Genomic DNA, 21900 nt, shown 5'->3' with positions numbered 1-21900 from the left:
TACTGCTGTGCATGCCCAATAAACATTTCCTTATTGAATAAACAGCAACCTGAACCCTCAGACCCCAACGATGAGAGCATAAATTGGTGCACCTGCTTTGGAATTAATTTGGCGTTATCTAGTAAAGCCAAAGATGTCATTTCTTAGAATTCAGCAATTCCACTCTAGGCTTTTATTCATGGTAGTATGTGTTTAGTAGCCAAATAACAGCCCCAATGTCCATGAACAGCAGGATGGATAAATAAATGGAAGCCCCACCATACACTGGAATACTGTACAGAGAGACATAGATGAGACTCAAGAATATAATATCAAGCTGAAAGACAGCAAGAATCCATACACACGCATTCCATTTACATAAAGTTTCAATATACTGTTTAGGAATAAAGTTAAAAAGAAAGAGATAAGCACAAGGATAATTATTACCTTTAATTGGAGAGGGAAGGAGATGCAATGGACAGGACAATCATAAATTTTTTTCTTCTACTGAATCATAAATCCTAATAGCGTACATAACCTCTATTCAGTCTTTTACAATTTAAAAAGAAAGGGTAGAGTGGGAATAGCTACAGGCTAGAAACAGAGATTGACAGGCAAAACCAAACTCTTACCATGTGGACAAGGAGAACAGCAGCAATCCTCTGCCCAGAGGACAGGTGGGTGGCGAGTGAGTGACACAGTGAAGCAAAGAGGAGTTTTATGGAAGGACCTGGATCTTTTTCTCATAAAATTGTGAGCAACTGTCTTCACGGGAGTAAAGTAAAACAGGCCTACCCGATGCTGCTATGGGAAAGACAGTTTATCATGGCGTCCTCCATCAAGGCACACATCTGTCTGCAGAGGGGATGGTATCTCACAAGGTACCATCCAGGAAGAGACAACCCAGAGAACCTCACCTGGCCAGGTATTCAACAGTAATCCTGCCTGTGGCATAATACTTAGTGACAACAGCTAACACTCATATGGAGTGCCACTATCTGTTCAAAGCACTTTACATGTATTACCTCACGTAATCCTTACAGTAACCCACTTGAAGAAACAGAGAGGTTGAGCAACTTGCCCAAGGCCACACAGATCCTAAAGAAATTGGTATTTGACTCCAGACAGATGCTTCTGGAACCTGTACTCTTAGCCACTACAAAACACCCCCTTTCTGAAGCAGTGACTATTGAGCTTAGAAAGCCTTCCTAAACTATTTGCAAAGTTAAAAGAATACTCTTCAATTGTGTATCCATACTGATTGAGGTGGATGTGGGGGAAATTATCTCTCATAATTTTTCACTTCCACACAAAAAGGTTGAGGATAGATTTCAGGGAGTCCTGAACCTCCTGAAATTAAGTATAAATTTTTTTATGTACACACATGCATTTTTTTTCCAGGAAAGAGAGTACTATGTCCTTGTAGACTCCCAAGGGAATCTGAAGTGGCTCAGAACCATTAGGTGGTGCTTCCTTCCTCAACTCTATTGACTTAAGTGAAAAGCAGTTGATTTGAGGCAAGTATATGATTACTATCAGACTTGTAGAAATGCTGAAAACATCTATAACTGCCATTACTCTACTGATTATTAAGCATAATTGTTTAATTTATTAAGGAAACCACCGTGTATCAGGCCCAATGTCAAGTTCTATGGATATAGAGAGAAAAATCTTACATGACTTCTAGATGACCAGGGAATCCAGACTGGAAGCAATTTTAGGTAAAAGCTGAGGGTTTTTATGTGGATATAAAAAGACTGAGAGATCTTAGGAAACTCAGGAAGGCCCACACAAGAAGCTATGGAATGCCTTTACTTTCAAACAAACCTAACCAACAACAGTGGGCAAAAATCAAAGTTTAAAGAGTTTCCCTACAGCATAAATACTACACAAAAGAAAAACTCAAATCAGATTTGTATGTGTGTGAGAACTAACATAAATTTAAGATTCTTCCTGAAACTTTATTAGAAGACTAGAAAATAGTACTTTAACACCAAAATAGAAAATGCAGTTTTATTTAATCCACTGAAATTTACATACACTAACGATGGCAGCTTAGTACATATTAAATAATTTACCTTCTCTAATATTCTGATTATATTTCATTCTTTGCTATTTCTTGAATAGACCTTAGTAAGCAAACTAAAATCTACCCTTGATAGACAAACACTAATCCCTTATTCTTTTTGGTGGTAGGATAATATAAGTTTCAGAATAAGGCAGGATTGGGTGATTTCTCCAGGCAAATATATCCCTTACGCTTCAGTTCAGCCAACTCCTCATATGCTATACAAAATCAAAAGATAGGCGCAAAGAAAGAATTTAAATGCTTTAAACCATCTCAAGTTCCCATTTGAGATATTTTCTTCTGTAGCAAGGCTAATCAATAATCAAAACTGTTGATTTTTTTGGTACAATACAGTTTCTCTAAGTTTCAAACCTCTAAAGTGAAGTCTTTCGAGTTTCATATTTCACAACTAGTTTGGAGTTTAGATGATGGGGGATTAAGGAGTATGAAAAGAAGGAATCACTCATCTTTTAAAATTCATATAAACTAAATTCTATGTCAAAATATATTATGAAAATGAATGCTCCTAAAAAAAAGTCTTCAGCCTAAGTTTTGTGAAGCACCCCCTGTAACCTGGCCAAGTCTTGCAGGCGGGAGAAGGCCGCCGGATGACAGCCTGCAGCAGCATCTAGTACACGCACTGTTCCCTCTCACAAAGGACAGATAAGCCAAAGGAAAATATGACCCTGGCTTAGGCAACAGCTGCAGAATGCTCTCCCCTCACCCCGGGAGCTGACAAAACAGGTGTGTGTGTGTGTGTGCATTGCTAGCATACCACAAAGGGGAATACTGGCTTCGAAATGTATTCGTGCACTGCCATCTGCCTTGCCCTATGGACTAATAGTCCAGGGTTCAAATTCTGTCTATAGTTTCGATTTAAAACACAGGCTGCTAAACCTTTGGCTAATATGCAGCTTTAAATAGGGAGACCTAGTGTCAAGCTTAGGTTTTTCTGTACACATACCGGCTCTTTGTGTCTGCGTTTAAAACTAGTTTCTAAGGCTTGCCCGCTTCCTCTCACTATATCCACTGTTATAATATGCCAGTATTATTATTTTCACAATTTTCCAGATACTGTATATATTTTCTGAGTACAGAAAGTCTTCCTGCCCTTCCTACTCCCTCCCAGCTCCCTGGACTTGGATCTCAGGTCTAGGTTGACCAGTAGAGGCAAAAAGCAACGCACAAGGGATCAAAGAGTTTGCTAAGATTTTCAACAGTGGGAAGCCTAACCGATGCCCAGTCTTAGCTCAACTCCCCCAGCAGCCTTTAGTATCTACATCACACCAACACATTTTTATTAAACGTTTTATTTTGAACTACAGTCGTGCGCCACATAATGATGTTCAGGTCAATGACGGACTGCATATAGGACCACATATAGGCCTGTGGTCCCACAAGGTTATGATAGAGCTGAAAAATCCCTATCACCTACTGCCTTTGTAGATACTGCAGCCCAAAACATTAGTCCTGCGTCTGTGGTGATGCTGGTGTAAACAAACCGACTGCACTGCCAATTGTATAAAAGCAAAGCACAGAGTTATGTACAGTACATAATACTATGTTACTGGTTTGTGTGTTTACTACACTACACTTTTTAATCTTTATTTTAGAGGGTACTCTTTCTACTTATAAAGAAATGTTTGCTTTATAAGAGAAGCAAACACTTCTCTATAAAGAGAAGACTCTTGATTGCATCATATTTTATTGTGCTTGATTTAATCTTAGGTTGTTTAGTACAGAAACATGCTACACAGGCTTGTAGCCTAGAAGTAACAGGCCATAGACACCATACTGCCTAGGTGTGCTACACCATCTAGGTTCCTGTAAGTGTGCTCTGTGATATTTGCACCATAAAATCACCTAATGGCGTAACTGCTCAGAACACGTCCCTGTCGTTAAGTGGTGCATGACTATAATTTCAAAAGTTGCAAAAATATGCAGAGTTCCCCTATACCTTTATCCAGTTTCTCCTAAAGTCAACATTTCATAAAATTTCAGTACAATTATAAAAACACAAGGAAGTAACATTGGTACAACAGTACAACTAACTAAACTATAGACTGTTCAAATTTTACCTGTTTCTCCACTAATGTCCTGCTTTTGTTCCAGGTTCCAACCCCACATTCCATTAGCTGTTAATTCTCCTGAGTCCGCAATGTGAGTTTCTCCAATTTTACCTGTCTTCGGTGGCCTTTCCTGGAGTGTGTGACCTCGACACGTTTGAAAGCACTGGTCAGTTATTTTGTAGAACATCCCTCAATCTGGGTTTGTATAATGTTTCTTCATGAGCAGAAAAAAGGTTATGCATTTTTGACAAGAATACCACCACAGAAATGATGACGCATCCTTCTAACTGCATCTTCTCTCTGGGTTCCCGGCGTCCACTGGTGATGTGAACCTCAATAGGTTGCTAACATGGTATCTCCAACTGTTAAGTTACATTTTTCCTTTCCAGCTAACAATTATCTTGGGGGACATACTTTTGAGACTAAGCAAATATCCTGATTTTCCTCAAACTTTCACCCACTAGCCTCACAGGCAGATTTGTCCACAGTAATTACTACAGTATTGTTTGCCTAATGGTCAGTTTCTATTTCCTGCTTTCCATGTTTATTCATTGGAATTCTCCTGTAAGAAAGAGTTGTCCCTTCTCCTCTATTTATTTAGTCAACTGTGTCAGCCCAGACTCATGGACACTTATTTTACTTTATTCTATGCATTCAAATCCCCTACTATCATTTTCATTGTGTCACTCAAATTGTTCCAGCAAGCCCCCAAACTTTTTGTGAGCGTTTCCTTAATTTCAAGCACCACAAGGTGCTCCAGTCTGATCTTGTGTTTTCTCTGCCTCAAGCCCTGGAATCAACTACTCCAAAAAACTCCTGCTTCCTTCCATGGGCGGATCGGGTGTAAAAACTACTGCCGCTGTGGTTTCACTGTCAGGCCCACAGCTGGGACAGCCACCACCAGTATTTGCTTCCTTACTAAAATCATTGGCTGGAAATCATGAGCATCCCTTGGGAGCTGGTTAGAAATACAAGTTCTTGGGCCCCACCCCAGACCCACTATACCAGAATCCTTGAAGCTCTGGTGCAGGAGTTTGCGTTTTAGCAGGTTTACAGGCTTACCAGATGGTTTAAGAAACACTTTTAACGAGGAAAAGCTAGTTTTCCTTCACTATAAACCCTATTTTCACTTTACTATGTGTATCCCTCATAAAAAATGGGGAAAATTAGTCTTCATGACTTGGCTATAAATCATATTTTTATTGCCACAACTAATAAAACTATAGGTGAATACCTCATTTATTAAGGTACTAAACACTTCCCTATTCTTATTTTCCTACTATGTTTTTAATGTGGTGGCCACAGTAGTAGTTACAAAGTACAAATCCTATCACTTTCAGACAAAGAAGTTGTAAGTCAGCGCCCATCAACTCCTGCCTATATGTGTGACCTAACGGCCACACGGTGACTGTACAAATATGAGCCCCTTGCAGCACCTGCCTGGGCCTGAATGACCTGCTCCAGCACGTGGCCTACAGAGCTCTTCTCTCTGCCTCGGTTTTCTTCACCCCAAGATGGAATGACTCTGCCTAGGTGGAGGAGGCGCTGCGAAGATTGGAGAGAGAATGTGCAGCACTTGCGGCTACGAGGCACAAAGGAAGTCCTCAGAAGCTTTCTTATTGTTTGAACTATTAAGTAAAAGTGCAACTAGAGGTTCTGGTTTTTGGAATGGGGAAAGCAGGGAAAACTGTGCCAAAGGAAAGTCCTGCTGTATCTCCTCTAGTGGGTCAGAATAAAGACAGGACCAGAGAGCTCTATTTATATACATAAGGCAAAGCCCTCAGAAGTTAACAAACCAATGTTTTAAATTTGACTTTTTCGAAAATTGTTATGAAAAAAATGTTTTGAGATTGACATTAGGTATACCTGTGGTCAAGGGCTAAGGAAAATATAAAAAATTAAAACAATCTGATCTGTAGAGGTGGTGGAATTACGGGTGCATTTTCTTCCATTAGATTTTTATGAAAATCATGTGCCAACAACTCCTTTAATATAATAGTACTAAAGAGCAGAGTAGCCCAATTAGTAATAATATTTTCCACTTATTGAGTCTAAGCTACCCCACTTAGTATTCCAAATAACCCTACCTATCTCTACTTTACAGATGAGGAAATGGACTCAGTGATAAAGCAGCCTGCCCAGGTCACACTGTTGATAGAACAGGGATTCAACTCAGCTCTGACTCCAAAGTCTAAGCTCATAACCAATGTCGGGGACATGCTTCTTTATTCACAAATGCTGGATTGGCTGTGCCAAAGGAAGGGTAAATATAATCACTATATGGAATTATCTCTTGTGGGACACAGCAGTAGTCAGGAGACCTGGAATATTGATACAATTTTAATACAATTACAATTCTGCCTGAAAAATGAAAAGCAGCATGAATGAAGCAAACAAGACTTCTCTGAGCACACTTTCCTTCTGAAAACTCAAGTGGCACTTCAGAGAAATGTGGATTTCCAAAGAATACATTTTAAAATAACCTCTTAGGCAAAAAATAAATTATATATACAAGACACAATACATTAGTAAAATACCCTATAATCCTCAAGTAATTACCTAATCTTAAGTTACTTTATTTGTGAATTATAGAAACTCTCAGCCTAGTATTACAGTCTCCACGCTAGGAAGGAAACTAAGTGAACTAGAACTGGAATGAGTCACTCGTGGTTTCGTTATCGGCAAAACTAGTTATCAAGATATGGACTCTGCATTCAGGGTAGTAAACACTGCTGGGAAGAGGCGTTCAAAGTTTTCAGAGCAAGCGTCATTCTCAAACTATTCTAATCCGCACAAAAGTTTCCAATAACATTTTTAGTTCTTCTACTATAAAGTTCCTTTTTAAATTAAATGATTTTCCACTAGCCATTCATATTCTAAACTTGTGCTTAAGTGCCACAGCCCTAATTCTTAAAAAAAGAGACAAGAAAAGGATCTCTCATATAGATCCAAAATAAAATGTTTTAAAACCTAAAGACAGGTAAAATGGAAAGAAAAACCAGTAGGTTGCCTCAGGGTGAGATAACTCATTTCTGCGTTTGAGTATGAAGTCTAATAATTAAGCACTACTGATAAAACAGGGAGTGCTGAACACTTTCTTGAAGGAGAGAAAAAGAGGGTAAACTTTTTCATCGCCTGTGAAATACAATGAGGAAGACAAATATGTAAGCAAAATGTTAATTTTAGAGTCCTACTAGAACTTCAAACTTTGCCCTTTTTAGCGCCATTAAGATTACAAAAAGTGAGTGGGGGGGTTACTATCTAATAAGAATTAAGACACAAAAGATGGGATCTTGTGAGGTACGGAAGTAAAGGGAGTTACCGCCCTGCACAGGTACATTTCCCGTTTACATTTTGAGCCTTATAGGAATTCTGCTTCTTGTCTCCAAGTCCAAACCAAACATTTAACCTCACCTTACCTTATTTAGTATTTATAAGATTGTTTCTCTTTCCTTCCTTCTCTCCCTTTTTACTCCTAAACAAAAATACCCCCTACCCGCTTCATTTTACGGTTTTTGCGGTAGGCAGGTGGGGGTGGGGAGAGATCGTTTATTAAATATTTTTCAAAAAGATATCAGATCAAATATTAAAACATGGAAAAGTTGTATACAGATTTTAAGTACTTACAAATTCCAGTGGAGTTTTAAATCGCCCACGGTCAGTGTCAGGGGAGCACTTCCAGCGTTCTGGTCCACGAAACCAGGCGGAACCCCTCGGACGCGGGCCGAAGAGAGAATGTCGCCCAGTCCCTGTCCACGTGACGATGACCTCTGCTGGGAGGGGAGTCGCCCCGCGGAATGCTGGGACTGGTAGTCGCTCTGCCCCGCCCCCTCAGTTTACACCCGCCCCCAACCTCACTTCTCCACTGCCCAGCGAGCCGCCAGCGCCAGGCAGTGGTGAGCGCGCGCAACAGAGGAGCCGACGTCCCCGCGTTCCGTTCTCTACCTGCTCTGTGTCAGGCAAGGCGGGCATCTCTGCAAGATGACTCTAACTCTTATAATGACCCCTAATTCGTAGGCTGGAAGAAGCCATGGAGCCAACACAGTGAGAGGCGCTACCCAAAGATAGGGGCCAGCACCAGTCAGACTTGAACCTGGCCTCTACCGTTACGTGGTGCGTGTGGTCAAACTCAGTTCGCTCCTGTCCAGTGCGGTTGTTGTGAGTAAAATAGCTTATGTAGTAACGGTGTCTGCTACATGACAGTAGCAAATGATGGATAAAAGCAGCTACTATATGGATCTATTAATTTTATAAATGTGAAAATTGAAAAATGGAAAGTAATTTACCCAAGAACACATAATAGGATAGGAGCAAAGTCAAGTACAGTTGACCGGAACAACAAAAGTTTGAACTTTGCCGGTCCACTGGTACTTGGAATTTTCCCCCCAATACATATACAGTCTGCCCTCCCTACAGGAGTTTGGCCTCCGCAGAATCAACCAACCGCAAATGGAAAACAGGACTTTCCATCTCCCTAGGAATCTGCACGTGCAGAAGACCGACTGTATGCATTTTTCTATGCCATTTTATATAATAAACTTGCCCATGCGCACACTTTGGTATGCGCAGTGGTCCTGTAACCAATCCCCCTTACATGTGGAAGGAAAACTGTAGTCAAGGTTTTCCACGGTGCTGGGGTCAGGTGCCCTAACTCCCCTCCTTGTTCAAGGACCAACTGTTAGTCTAAAATTCTTTTCTGACCTACACCAATTAAAGACAACGTAGAAGAAATCTGCTTATGTAAATCTCACTTACTTGTACCTCATTTTTTCCCAAAACACTAACACACTATTTTATTGATTTTTATTTTTATCTGAACTTCCAAAGAATATAAACTTCAAGTAGGCAGGGAGGGTTGTGTTTCTGCTGTGTCCCCACCACCTAGAACAGGATCTGGCTAGTACACAGAGGCTCAAATATTTATTGCATTAACGATTCATTTTTTAAAAAAGACTTTACTTATTTTTTAGACAGGGGAAGGGAGAGAGGGAAACATCAATGTGTGATTGCCTCTCGGGCGCCCCCTACTGGAGACCTGGCCTGCAACCCAGATGTGTGCAGTGACTGGGAATCAGACCTGGGACCCTTTGGTTTGCTGGCCAGCGCTCAGTCCACTGAGCCACACCAGCTAGGGCTGGATGAATGATTCCTTATGGAATAGTGAGTTTTTCATACCTTCACCTGTCAACCAACCTCTTTTGGCAGAAGTCACAGGATTTAAGAACACTCTTAGATGCTGTTTAATAATTGACTTCAATTTCTAACTCAACAAAGAATAAATGGAAGAATATTATAGTCCATTCACTTCACTGGGTTTAAATTTTCTTAATTTCAGTATAATATTTCCAGCTAGACATTTTCATTTGTATTAACAGTCTTTAAAATATTTTGTCTATCACTCATGAGAATGAGGAATAAGTGGAAATCATGTCTTTAATTACCTCCCTCTTATTTAATATTTTAATTATTTCCTCATCAAAAAAAGAAATGCCTCTATGCTATCTGAGCACAAATGTGAATATCATATACAAAAATTATTTTAAAATAAAATGTTTCATTTAAAATAGCTGCTTTACCCCTGGCTGAGTAGCTCAGTTGGTTAATGTGTCCTCCTGATACACCAAGATTTCAGGTTCAATCCCTAGTCAGGGCACTTACAAGAATCAATCAATGAATGCATAAATAAGCGGAACAGGAAATCTCTCTCTCCCCTTTCCCCATCTCTAAAACCAATAAATTTAAAAAAATTAGAATAAAATAGCTGCTTCATCTAGAAAGCCAGTGTCAAGAATACTAGGTTTGTAGACCTAGGACAAACAGCTAAGGACACATATTAATGCAGTCATTTCATCTGAATTATAATTTTTGTTTATCTGTCTTCCCTAATACCCTAGGGATAAAGAATGCACTCATTAATTTAATTCATATTGTTATTAAACATCTGTTATGTGCCAACATCGACAACTATTTGAATTAATGAGTACAGGGGTAGGCAAAAGTAGGTTTGAATTCAACCACCCCAGGAGGCAGTGGGGCTAACTCCGCTGAGCAGATCACTGAAATTCAGGTTTGTTTACTGATTTTCAAAAACTACAGGAATGTGTAAATAATGAAGGCGGGCAATTTGAGCACTTATAAGATTGTGCCTAAGTGCAGTGTGCCGTCATGATATTCTTTTGAGTTAATAAAGCTATTGTAATAATCGTAACCTAAATGGCCTTCCATATAAGCAACTATAAACCTACTTTTGCACACCCGTGTATATTGTTATAATCATTCTCCCTTTACCTGTCTTCTTGACTCACTGAATTACCCTACATATTTCAAGCTCCCAAAGCAATTGCCTAACAACCAGAGCTCATGTCTCCTGTTGGTGGCCCAGCAATTCCCTTATAATATTGGCGATGAGTCTACCGTCCCTGTAATGTTACCTGTTTTGGACACACCTGTAGTTTGGAAAACATCCCCAGCAGAATATGTGATTTGCCTAGCTTTATCTCACAGTTATGATGAAAGGTGGTATTTGTAAGGGTTGCTAGGTGAGGGGGGCAGGTATGGCAGAGCTACAGTTATGTATTCTTATTACTTAGATGAAATGGGGAAAATCCTAAGCAAATATGCGTTAATGTTAAAGTTACTATGCCTCTGGTTTTACTTTTGATTCCCATGATTCATTTCTTTGGGAAGTCATTCCTAACTTTGTAAGCATTTTTAATGACGAAATAACACATGTACTGATTAGTCAATAATATGTAGAATCTCTTGTCCCTTCTCAATATGGTCCCCAAACCTAAGATTTACAAGTCTATATCCAAAAGTCACCTGTCCTGGTAAATGTGTTCAAGAGGCTTTTAATCTACATATTGATGTTCATAACAGAATGTTGTGTATTAATACTATAAAGTTTTATATCCTTTAATGATTACATTACAGTACTTATACTATTATATTGTAATGAGTAATATAATAGGCACCTTATAGTGAAAGCATTACTTAAAACAAGTAAAAGCCAGTTATTAACTAAGTACCAACACTTTTCAGCATTTTGTCAGAAAAGAAGTGCTCCAAGGGGGAGGGTGGAGGCGGGGGAGGGAGGTGGGTTTGGCTGGGGTGGGGTGGAGGGGTGGGGAGAAAATGCAGACTACTGTAATCGAACAATAAAAAAATGTTTAATTAAAAAAAAAAAAGAAGTCCTACAAATTTTCCAAACACACTATCTAACCCAGCCTGACAAGGGAGACTATGCTTTTAATTTTCCCTTAAAAGGTTTTTCTTCTTCCTTTTTTTTTTTTTTAAGTAGCCTCTCCCGTGTGACTGTTCCCCCAGTTTCTTTGGCTATAAACAGACTAAAACCTAGGTGACTCTGTAAAGCATGTAGTTCCTTGTGTGTGTGGCCAAATATATGGCCTATCAGTGAAAACATAGAACCGGTTAAGATTTCATTAAATTGAAATTTGTGCTGTTTGAACAAATGAGTTGCTCAAAAGCATTCTACAGTGATTTAAAATACTTAAACACTGTTTGGTATTTAGACAATACCAAAACTTTGAAATCATCATTATAATTTGTATCCTAATTTTTAAAATCTATCCATAAAATCAATTTTAAAAGACTAAGTGTGTATTTTGAAGGTAACAATCTTTCAGTATTCAGACTTGACACTGACTTAATCCCCCTCCCTTCAGTGTATGTAACTAGGTTAGATATTTGCAGGTTGTCCACATCCGTAAGTACGGTACACGGATATGAAACAAACAGTGCTTTTATCCACGCCTTCTTATTCGGCAAACTAAACGCAGGAAACCCTAAATCAAATGCAGTGTATCAAGTCACGCCCAGAATCAAAGTAAAAATAACGGATCACAACTTAAAATTACAACTATCTTTAATTAATCAATGTATTTGTTCACTTCTCTTTGTCTATAACACGGCAATAATAAGGCTCCGGAGGAGTGATGATGGAATACTGCTTTTATACAAAAGCCAGGAATGTGGGGTGGGGTGGAGTGATGGGGAGAAAAGGCATTCAACTGTAACTGAATAACAATAAAAATTAAAAAGAAAAAAAGCAGGAATGGCCACTTTTGCGATGCCTACGTTTCGCAAGTGTGAAGCCACCCGAGTATGCCTGCAGTTTCGATTCTGCACACTCTCAACAGGTGCCTTAAAACTTAACTGCGCTCACAAGGAGCCTGAAACCAAAATGTTCTCCGAGAAAAGATGACACCCGCAAAAATACCGTTATCATCATCACCCCTGCCGGGAACATTTCCAGCCTCGGCTAAGGGAGCAGTCGCTCACACAGGTTTCAGGAAAACTGCGCCACAGCCTGGGGACGAGGACCGAAACGTCTCCGTCCCCGTCCCCCTCCGCCCTTCCAGACGCTCGGCCCTGGGAGCCTGGCACGGGCGTCTCCGGTGTGCGGGCAACAGTTGCCACGAGCAGCTGGGTTCAGGACACGCAATTTGCCCAGCCAGCTGTCCCTTCTCCGCCGTCCCCTCCCTCCCGCTCCCAAAGACGAAGACAGCGACGCCTTCCTCCCTCTTCTCCTCCTCTTTGGTGCCTTCAGCCAGGAGGCGGGAGTGACCCTCAGCAGCTGACCCAGCGCAGACACTGCCTCTCCTACAGCCCTCGGACACACCATGGGCCCAGAGGCCGGTTTGCAGCACAGCAGCGACGACGGAGGCGGCAGCCCCAGCGACTCTCAACTGCCCCCCTGACCACCGCGACCACCGCCCAGAACCCCGAAAAGCCATCGCTACCAACGGTTAGTGACTCTAGGGCCCCCCACAAAACGTCTTCGTGATAAACTCAAGCTACGACAACAACTATGGCGGGCGAGGGGCGGAGGGCGGAGACGGTGATAGGATGGGCCATGTACGTCACACCCAGGCCCCCCCTGCGGGAGGGAAGGCGCCAGCTCGCCCCTCAAAATGGCGGCGGCAGTGACGCGCCTGCGTACGGGGTTACTTCGCCGTGGCGCCACGGCCGGCGGGAAGTGAGGTTTTCGGAAGAGCCGCCGGAAGTGTACGGTGGCTTGGAGCCCCAAGTGGCCAAAGTAAAGTCCCCGATGGGAAAGCGAGTCCAGATGGAAGAGTTCCGGCCCCAGTCTGTAAAAGAGGAAGTGAGAGAAAGCGCCTATAACCTTCGGTCTCGGCAGCGGAGGCAGTCGCGGCTCCAGGAAGCCGGCGAGATGAAGACGCGAAGGGCTGCCCTCCTTGAGCAGCAGACCTCACAGCAACCTCTGCAACAGCCATCACCGGTTATGGCCCGGAGAGGGTTACGGGACTCTCATTCCTCAGAAGGTGAGATTAACGGAGGTAACGCTCCCGCAATCCCGGTAGCGGGCGCAGCGAGCGCCTTTCCCGCCCAGCTCGCCCCTGCCGGTGTTCGGGTGGCTGGCTGCTACGCGGGATGGGAGTGCGTCCCCTGGTCGGGTCCACCTCGACCGCAGGTGAGAGAGAGGCACAGGCGGGAGAACTGGGAAGGCAGTCAGGCGGAGCAGTGAGCAGGGCCCGGGGGCTCCGGGAGCTCGGCGCATAGGCGGGCATCCGTTTAGGGGTGTCAGGATTGCCGCTTTCTGCAGGGACGGCTAGTTAGGCGGCAGGCGGCTTCATTTCGGTTTCATTTCAGTTTACTCTGTCCTGTAACTCTTTCTGCTAAAGCCACTTCTATTTCCTCCTTTGATTCTCACAGGCCAACGTTCCCCAGCTGTGAATTAGGATTCTAATCCAGCCTTCTAGTCTTTTCCCCTCATTTTCCACGTGGCGAGAGAGGGAGGAAATTTGTGAGTGGGTGTTTTGCGGGATAGTGTAGTTCGTGAAGTGACTTGAGACCCCACCCAAATACATACACCGAGATGGGGTGTCAGTCATCCTGAACTTGAAGCCCCCAGTGCCTGATGGACTTAGGCTGATTGATCTTTCTCAACTGTGGTGGTCTGTGCCAAGAATTCGCCACGTTGGGGGCCCGCCGTGTAGTCCCAGGGGTTAAGTAGCCCTACAAAGCAAGACTTTTAATTAGTTTTCATCCAAATGGGCCAAAAGCATACTGACAAAATGAATGTATAGTTTTACGTTAGTCACAGGTGAATCAACTCCCTTAATCCGTCCTGTCCCACCTTGCCCCCCCCATGCCCTCCCCCAAGTCCCCATCTAACTATGAGGTAAGAATCAGAGGATTTGAATCACGATGGGATTACATAGACCGTTGATGGATGTGAAGAGGACACGGGTTTCAGCTTAGAGCTTAGTAATACACTGCACATTTGCCGACTCGTTCGAAGACGCATTGATTTTGGAAACTTTATATTAAAGATATGTAAATTGCTATAGGGTGTAGTCACCCAAGACGTTCGTGTGGAAAATAATACAATAATTAATACATAAGAATGAACTGTGTTTCTCATACTCACAACTGTAAATCTACTTTTGCCCCACCCTGTAAGTTTTTTTAAAATGATATTTTATTGATTATGCTATTACCGTTGTCCTGATTTTTTCCCCTTTTGCCCCCCCTCCACGCAACAGCCCCTACTCCCTCAGGCACTGCCCCCACCATTTTTCATGTCTGTGGGTCATGGGCATAGGTTCCGTTTCCTGTGCCGTACTTTACATCCACAGTCTGTAACTACCTATTTGTACTTCTTAATCCCCTCACCTCTTCACCAGTTCCCCACCACCCCCCAGTCTGGCAACCATCAAAACGCGCTCTGCATCCATGATTCAGTTTTTTAGATTCAATTGTTGACAGATTTGTAATTTTTTGCCATTCTGTTGTTCATAGTTTTGAACTTATTCTTTTTCTTAAATAAGTCCAACATTTCATATAATAATGTTTTGGTGGTGATGAACTCCTTAAGGTTTTTTTTTCTTTTCTTTTTTTTTTGTCCGGGAAGCTCTTTATCTGCCCTTCAATTCTAAAGGGTAGTTTTGCTGGTTAGACCGTTCTTAGTGGTAGGTCCCTGCTCTTCATGACTTTGAATATTTCTTGCCCGTCCCTTCTAGTCTGTAATGTTTCTTTTCAGAAATCAGCTGACAGTCTTATGGGAACTCCCCTGTAGGTAACCAACTGCTTTTCTCTTGCTGCTTTTAAGATTCTCTCTTTAACCTTTGGCATTTTAATTATGATGTATCTTGGAGGTCCCACTCTGTTTTATTTCTTAAGATTATAACGTTTCTGACCTGTTACATATATCTGAAGGAACATGTTATACTTGAGTACTTATGTTAATTCTGTATCTCCTTCAATATCTGGAAGAATGCTTTGAACATATTTTTAACAGTAAATATGTTAAATTGTACTGACTCTTTCACAGAGCTTACTACAGTTATGTAAGTTAATTTTTTAACACATAAAGGATTTACCTCTATTTTAATACATCTAGAAGGATCTAAACATTTTTTACTCTTCTTCTTTCTTCCACATCATTTGTGACACTCTAGCCCAGTGATTTTCAACTCTTTTCATCTCGTGGCACGCATAAACTAATTGCCAAAATTCTACAGTACACCAAAAAATAATGTATTTTTTGCCAATCTGACAAAAAATATATACAAGTATAATTTTGATTCAGTTGCACCAGACGGCTGTTGTTGTGTTGGCTGTTGTCATTTTTTTTATTTGACAGTCTAAGGGAAAAGAGGTTCAGTGCCCCTAATTAAATAGGTATTGCATGTTTCAAAAATTCTTGCGGCATACCAGTTGAAAATCGCTGCTCTAGCCTATATTTTAAATTTTCTAAAGTAATGTACTCTTGCTGTAAATCATCAGTGAGGAGTAGTTTATTTTTTCACCTTAAGAGTAGTTCTGACTAGTTAAATTTGTAAGTTTTGATAAACCTAATTTCACATTTCTAAAGAAATTACTTGCATTTCTGCTCATATATCGCTGTTAATATGAGTAATCTTTACCCAGATCATATGTCTGAATTTTAACAACTGTCATGTCTATTCCATAGAGAATGAACCATCTCTGCAAACTGTTCTAAGCCAAACAGTCTCAAAGAAAACTATGACGAGAACACAAGAGACTCCAGGTGAGAACAGTGATTTTATTTTTTTTCCTTACCTGCCAACTTTTCTTATGTACAGATAATAGTCTGGCTCATCAGGAGTCCCAAATCATACCATAGTCAGAGTTTTAGTGCACGTTCGTAATAAGTATTTTATTTTGAACTAAGCAATGTGTCGAGAAAAGACAGTATGCACTCAAGTACCTGCTGAGTATTAGCCCCTCCATATATGTTAAGTCAGTCACAGAACTGTCACAAAGCCCTTTCAGTTTCCCCAAGTGCCTCCCTGTCACTCTGCCATGTAATAATTAGCTACCCAGTAATCCAGGTGGGTGAGCTACCTCATCCACCTTTCCCGTGAGATGGATTAAACGGTCCGCAGAGTAAAACCATGACACAGTGTGGTCGCTTTTGTCAGTGTGATCCTGCATTTCATCAGATCTAAGATACCATCATCACCTTAAGACACCCCGCCATTTGTTTTATGCACCACCTAGAAGGAAGAAATGCTGCTGAACTGTAACAGGCCATCGGTTGTGAGCCGCGTGCCAATATCAGAGAGGTGAACGTGAGAAAGTATTCGCATCTCGGTATCAGTGTGACGTGGAAATAGGCTACATTTGATAATCCAGGTTTTAAAAACGTAACTGTTTGGAAAAGCAGGGGAAAGAATTCACTTCAGTTATTAATGCTTAGTATCTTTTGTTTTAGTTCCATTTATTTTCAGTTTGCGCTTTTTTTTTTTTTTTGTATTAGGACAATCCCACAACAAATGATTATAGAAACATGTCCATCCCTGGATTTTTTTTTTTAACCCAAATGCTGACTTATTTTCTTATCCATTGCTTCTAAGAAGATTATACTTTACAGTTTCAACTGTTCTGTTCTCAATTTAGAACAAAATATAACTGGTTCAAGTTCAGTTCCCTTTATGTTTAATTCCTTGAAGAGCCTAGACTGGGCTAAGATTATAAACTATCATAGAAAATGCTTTGAGTAATCACTGCTATACTCAGAGTTTCCAGGCCATTTGGAAAAAATATATTCTGGAAATTTTATTAACAGATTTATTGCATGTCCTTTATTCCTGAGAAGCAATAATTTCTCATTTTTAAAATTTATAAAAATGGTGGAGTTAAGTGAATTGATGTACCAAAGATTGTTGAGCACCAGCCTATAGACCATTTAAAAAATATTATGTAGTAGAATGCCTTGAACAGTCTTTTTGAGTTCACATTAGGTCTGTATTTACGGATTGACAATGAGGTACACAGCCGCACGATGTGTGGAAAGAACCCTGGATCTTGGTTGAGTTACCCACCCTTAGCCTCAGGCTTTATCTATGTGAGTTACTGAGCCTAATTCACAAGGCCACTGCAGAAATGATACAGTACATGCAGAATCACTTCGTACATGATAAAACTTAGAGATACAAGGGTTTTATTTTTTCTTTTTCATAGCACTTTACAAAAGCTGTGAAGTTAATGAAATTTTGCTTAAACATATCTTTTTCCCCAGAAGCTTATGCTATAATTGGAAATGGAAAAGACATTTCTCAGTATAGATGACCCTTTGATGGAACCCATGCGTAGATTAGCAGGACTGTGTTGATAGTACACTGTGTGCACAATATAACTAGAAAGCAGGTTATTGCATCTTTGGTAGATTAGAGGTACTCACAGTTCTCTTACTCTAAAAGGTGCTTTAAATTTTTTTTCTTTGTGTAGCACTTGGCATGCTCCCATCTCATGCCTCTTCATGAAAGGAGAAAGAGTTTAAGGAATCATTAAGTAAAGGCTTGTAAAGTCTGTCTAGAAGAGGAGTTATTAAACGGGAGTCCCTCTTTGATGGAGGTCTGCTCTAAGTACAAGTTTAAGGACAGGCCCTTTCTCTTCCTTACAGAACCATAGCCTTTCAGTGCCACTTAGTATTTGGAGTATTGTATATTCTGTGGTCGTATACGGGGCCACTGGGGTGCTCTGAGAGAAGGTTATCCAAAGAAGCCCTTAACAATGAAGACCTAAACCAAGAGGACAGTTTCTAAAACAACCTGGTAAAACAGCAACATCCTTGGTCCTCTGATACCTCCTCCTGGTACTGTCTCTTTCAAGTATCTTACATAGGGCTGCATGTGCAGTGGCGTATACAGGAAATGCTTCTAAAATGAAAAGATGGGGACTGAAATAGTAATTGATGACTACAGATAAGGTTGAGTTTTAGCTCCCAATTAAGGTTTTAGCGACCTGAAAAGGGTGGGAATACAGATGAGAAAAAGAGGATGGTAGTTGTAATAGTGGGAATAACAGATCTATTTTTAAAGCTAATTACTTATGTTCTAAATACCTGATGTATGAAATGCTAGCAAATGAGGTGTTTCGTAGAATCTTAGAGCTGGAAGATTGAGGGAAGTCATCCCTAAATCTTCAAAGTTTCTGTCAGTGCGGAGGTCCCCTTGTCCACACCCATTCATGGCCTGATCACCTTCCAGATATGGGAATCATTCCCTCAGTGTCTGTTCTGTTTTGGAGATAAGACTGATAATTTTATGTTTAATATTGAAATAAAAGGTACTTTGCTGTAACTTTTTCTTGTTGGTATTCTGCCTTTTTGAGCTACAGAAAATCAATTCAAACGTTTTTCTACATCTCTGTCTTTAAGATGTTCAAAGATATGCTCAATGAGTGTTTTTGGAACAAATGAATGATGGTCCTTTTGGGACCTCTAGATACTGTAAAGGGGAAATTGGGTTAAATCAGCTTTGTAAAAACATAGGCAGTCACTGTAATGGGAGGGGCAGTGATAGCCAGGTCGGTGTGCTTTTTGCATTTCTCATGCAGAGCCAAACATAATGCTTTTTATAGAGACTACTGAAATCACAATCCAAGTTTAGGTATATATTGGGGTTGAGATCGTTATGTGAGGTTCTTTGACAAACCACACCTTGGATTTCTAGGCTAATAATAACATTCTATTTACTGAGATTGGCTTCCCCATTAACCCTGTGACATTGAACCAGAGTCTGAAACAGACCCTGGCTAACATCGATATCTTACCTAAAATAAGACTTTACATTCTTGGAGGGAATGTATTAACTTTCAGGGAGTTAACCCTGAAATAAAGTATCGCGTAAATAATCCACAATAAGGGTATACTACAAATGGAATTTGGTTCTTTTTTCTTTTTTTAATTAAAAAATATTTTCAGTTACAATTGACATTCAGTATATTAATTTGAGGTGTCCAGTGTCAGATTTTTGTTTTTATTTGAGCAATTTAGGAGAGTTTTGTTTGGTATTCCTTTCCTTTTATACAAATATGGTCTGCTGAGAAAAACTACCAATTATTTCCTCAAGTCAATAAATTTTTTATGGCAGGAAACTTGTCTCTAGTTCACAAGTGTATCCTCATACTTAACATAATGGAAAGCTCAGAGAAACCTTTTTTTTAATTAATAGATGATTGTATAATAAATCTAGTATATTGAGTATCTTATTTTATATATTTTTAAATGTTTCCCCCATATTAGTGATGAGTGAAGATATTTCAAGCCTGTGTAGACCCTCTCTGAGAAGTGCAAGATCTGGTAAGAAGTTATTTTGTTTGTCGGTTTAACGTTTTTATAAGTACAATTTTGTTTTTATGTACAGTAGTCTATGTATTCCTATAGTTCAAAATTCAAAAGTTTCTATAAATGTACCATGAAAAGGCTCCCTGCGCCCTCTCTTCTTTACCCACCCAGTCTCATCAGTGGCAGTCAGTGTTGGCATTTTTTTAGGTATTCTTCTGGAGATATTTTATGGAGATATAAGGAACTTCATGTATAAATGATCTTTTCCCTTTTTTTTGAACACAAATTTTAGCCCCATAAATATTTCTTGTGCCTTTTAAAAAGATTTTATTTATTTATTTTTAGAGGGGGGTGGGGGGAGAGAGAGAGAGAAAAAAACACTGATATATGAGAAAAACATTAATTGGTTGCCTCTCACACACCCCCAACTGGGGGGACCTGGCCCACAACCCAGATGTGTGACTGGCAATCAAACCTGCGACCTTTCGGTTTGCAGGACGACGCCTAATTCTTTGAGCCACACCAGTCAGGGCTACAGCTTTATAATGTTTGTTTTTATTTTTATTTGACATATATTGTGACATTTTCATGTAAGTATAGAAAGGGCTGGCTTCCTCATCCTTTATAAGAGGTGTTTCTTGTATGTTGCTATGATCCTTTTTGTTAGCATGATAATTTTGAACCAGGGTCAGGGACTTTTTATTCTTCCCGTATAAGGCTAATAAAAAATTCAGTAACTGAGGCTTTGTGGCTCAGGGCAATGAAATGTCTCTGCCTCAGTTACATTTGTTCCTGTCTAAAACCTTGAAAGGGTGTTACCCTTAAACTCATTTCATGACTACGAAAGAAAACTAGTAAAGTCATTCCAAATAGTCTACTTCTACTTCCCTTTCAGAGTTTTTTAGCCCATAAGTATGCTTTATTATGGGAACTAAACAGGAAGCTTATTTATCTTCACATTAGATTTCTACCTCTCAGTCATATTCTGTAAGAAAAAATTAGGTTGATTTTTTTTTTTATGACTATCAAATAATGATAAAGATCTGTTAAGGTTTTGATGATGAGCCTGTGGTAAAGAACCATATGATGCATTTCCTTTCAAGCTCTAATCATTTTCTCGCTATCTCTCTTGCAGATGCAGCATACCAAACAAATGGAAATACTGAAAAGAGTGAATTAGGTTTGTTAATTTCTCATTTTTCTAGGTTCTTTCTGAGGATTCTGATAATCAGTAGGATACAGGAGTACACACTTTCGGTCACCGGTTTGAGAACCGGACCTTGTTCGTTATCTGGGCATGTGGAGCACTGCCCCTGTGACCAAGACCTTACTTTGTAATGCTGCTGTTAAAATGCGCGTAAGAATGAGCACATTTTAGTTTTATTCAGCCTTTGCTAAATTTACTCTGTTGAGAGAAAGGAGGTAACAACTTACCAATGAAGGTTTTTCTTGATTTATAAAGTGAATTTGAGATGTTTTTCATAGTAAGTTCGGCGCCCTTTGCCATGTTTGTTCACCTGGTTTAAATTCTTTTCAGTGGTGGGCGAGGTTTTTTGGGTTTATTTTTTTGTATAGGACATGAAATACCAAGATCTGTGGCTTTAAGTGAAGCTGCATTGATTGTGGTTGGACTCAGTTTTAAGTTAAAGTTCTTCTCTACATTTGGAGATGAGTCAGATGGAGGGAAGCTTCATTTTTCTTTATAAATAGTTGCAGCTCTTTTTAAATTTGTCTTCCACTTAAGCTCAGGCTAATTTCTGTAGAGACGTCAGCATTTACAGTGTCTGGGTGCTGAAGATGATCGTGCAGTACATAGCTACTGTGTGTACTCTTAGCAGGTCCCCGGAGTTTCTCAAGGGCTGTATTTGCAAACTGAAAAAAGAGTGTTTAAAAGTCAGACTCGTTTTTTAAGCTTTGATTTCTTTAACTAGAGATTGGTGGGATGTGTTGGTGTGTGGAGTTCTTTTTCTCTTTTATGAATTTATTGGGATGATTAAGTGAGGCTCTTAATTGGAAGAGAACTTGAAGATAAAATAATTCTGCACTTTTACTTTCTATGCTAGAGTTAGAAATCATTTTTATTAGGATTTTATAATAAAAACGAACTTTAAATCAAGTGTTTTCCAGTTAAAGGAAATTTCTGTGAGGTTACTATAGAGAATGGGATATATCAAATGGCTGTTCATGAAGTTTGAATATTAGTA

The 21900-nt window shown here is 40.1% G+C and overlaps 2 protein-coding genes and 1 long non-coding RNA gene across 4 annotated transcripts in view; 2 read left to right on the top strand and 1 right to left on the bottom strand.

The window, feature by feature from the left end:
• Positions 1 to 7879, bottom strand: part of LOC112298073 (torsin-1A-interacting protein 2) — a 30713-nt gene extending 22834 nt beyond the window's left edge. The window contains exon 1 of the mRNA XM_024552988.3: positions 7744 to 7879. The gene's annotated coding sequence lies outside the window, so the exon portion shown is untranslated. The remainder of the gene's footprint in view (positions 1 to 7743) is intronic.
• Positions 7880 to 12758: 4879 nt separating this feature from the next.
• Positions 12759 to 12836, top strand: LOC139440436 (uncharacterized). Its single transcript, XR_011650666.1, has one exon. It is a non-coding gene; the product is annotated as an uncharacterized lncRNA (long non-coding RNA).
• Positions 12837 to 12875: 39 nt separating this feature from the next.
• Positions 12876 to 21900, top strand: part of TOR1AIP1 (torsin 1A interacting protein 1) — a 33596-nt gene continuing 24571 nt past the window's right edge. For both annotated transcript variants that reach the window (XM_024552981.4, XM_024552972.4), the window contains exons 1-4: positions 12876 to 13421; positions 16076 to 16153; positions 19655 to 19711; positions 20832 to 20876. In XM_024552981.4, coding sequence (XP_024408749.2) covers positions 12947 to 13421; positions 16076 to 16153; positions 19655 to 19711; positions 20832 to 20876 — 655 coding nt within the window. In that variant the 5' untranslated portion in view covers positions 12876 to 12946. The remainder of the gene's footprint in view (positions 13422 to 16075; positions 16154 to 19654; positions 19712 to 20831; positions 20877 to 21900) is intronic.

The sequence above is a fragment of the Desmodus rotundus genome, chromosome 12, assembly GCF_022682495.2.
Source record: "Desmodus rotundus isolate HL8 chromosome 12, HLdesRot8A.1, whole genome shotgun sequence".
Taxonomy (NCBI): Eukaryota; Metazoa; Chordata; class Mammalia; order Chiroptera; family Phyllostomidae; genus Desmodus; species Desmodus rotundus.
This window is presented reverse-complemented; position numbering and strand designations above follow the sequence as displayed.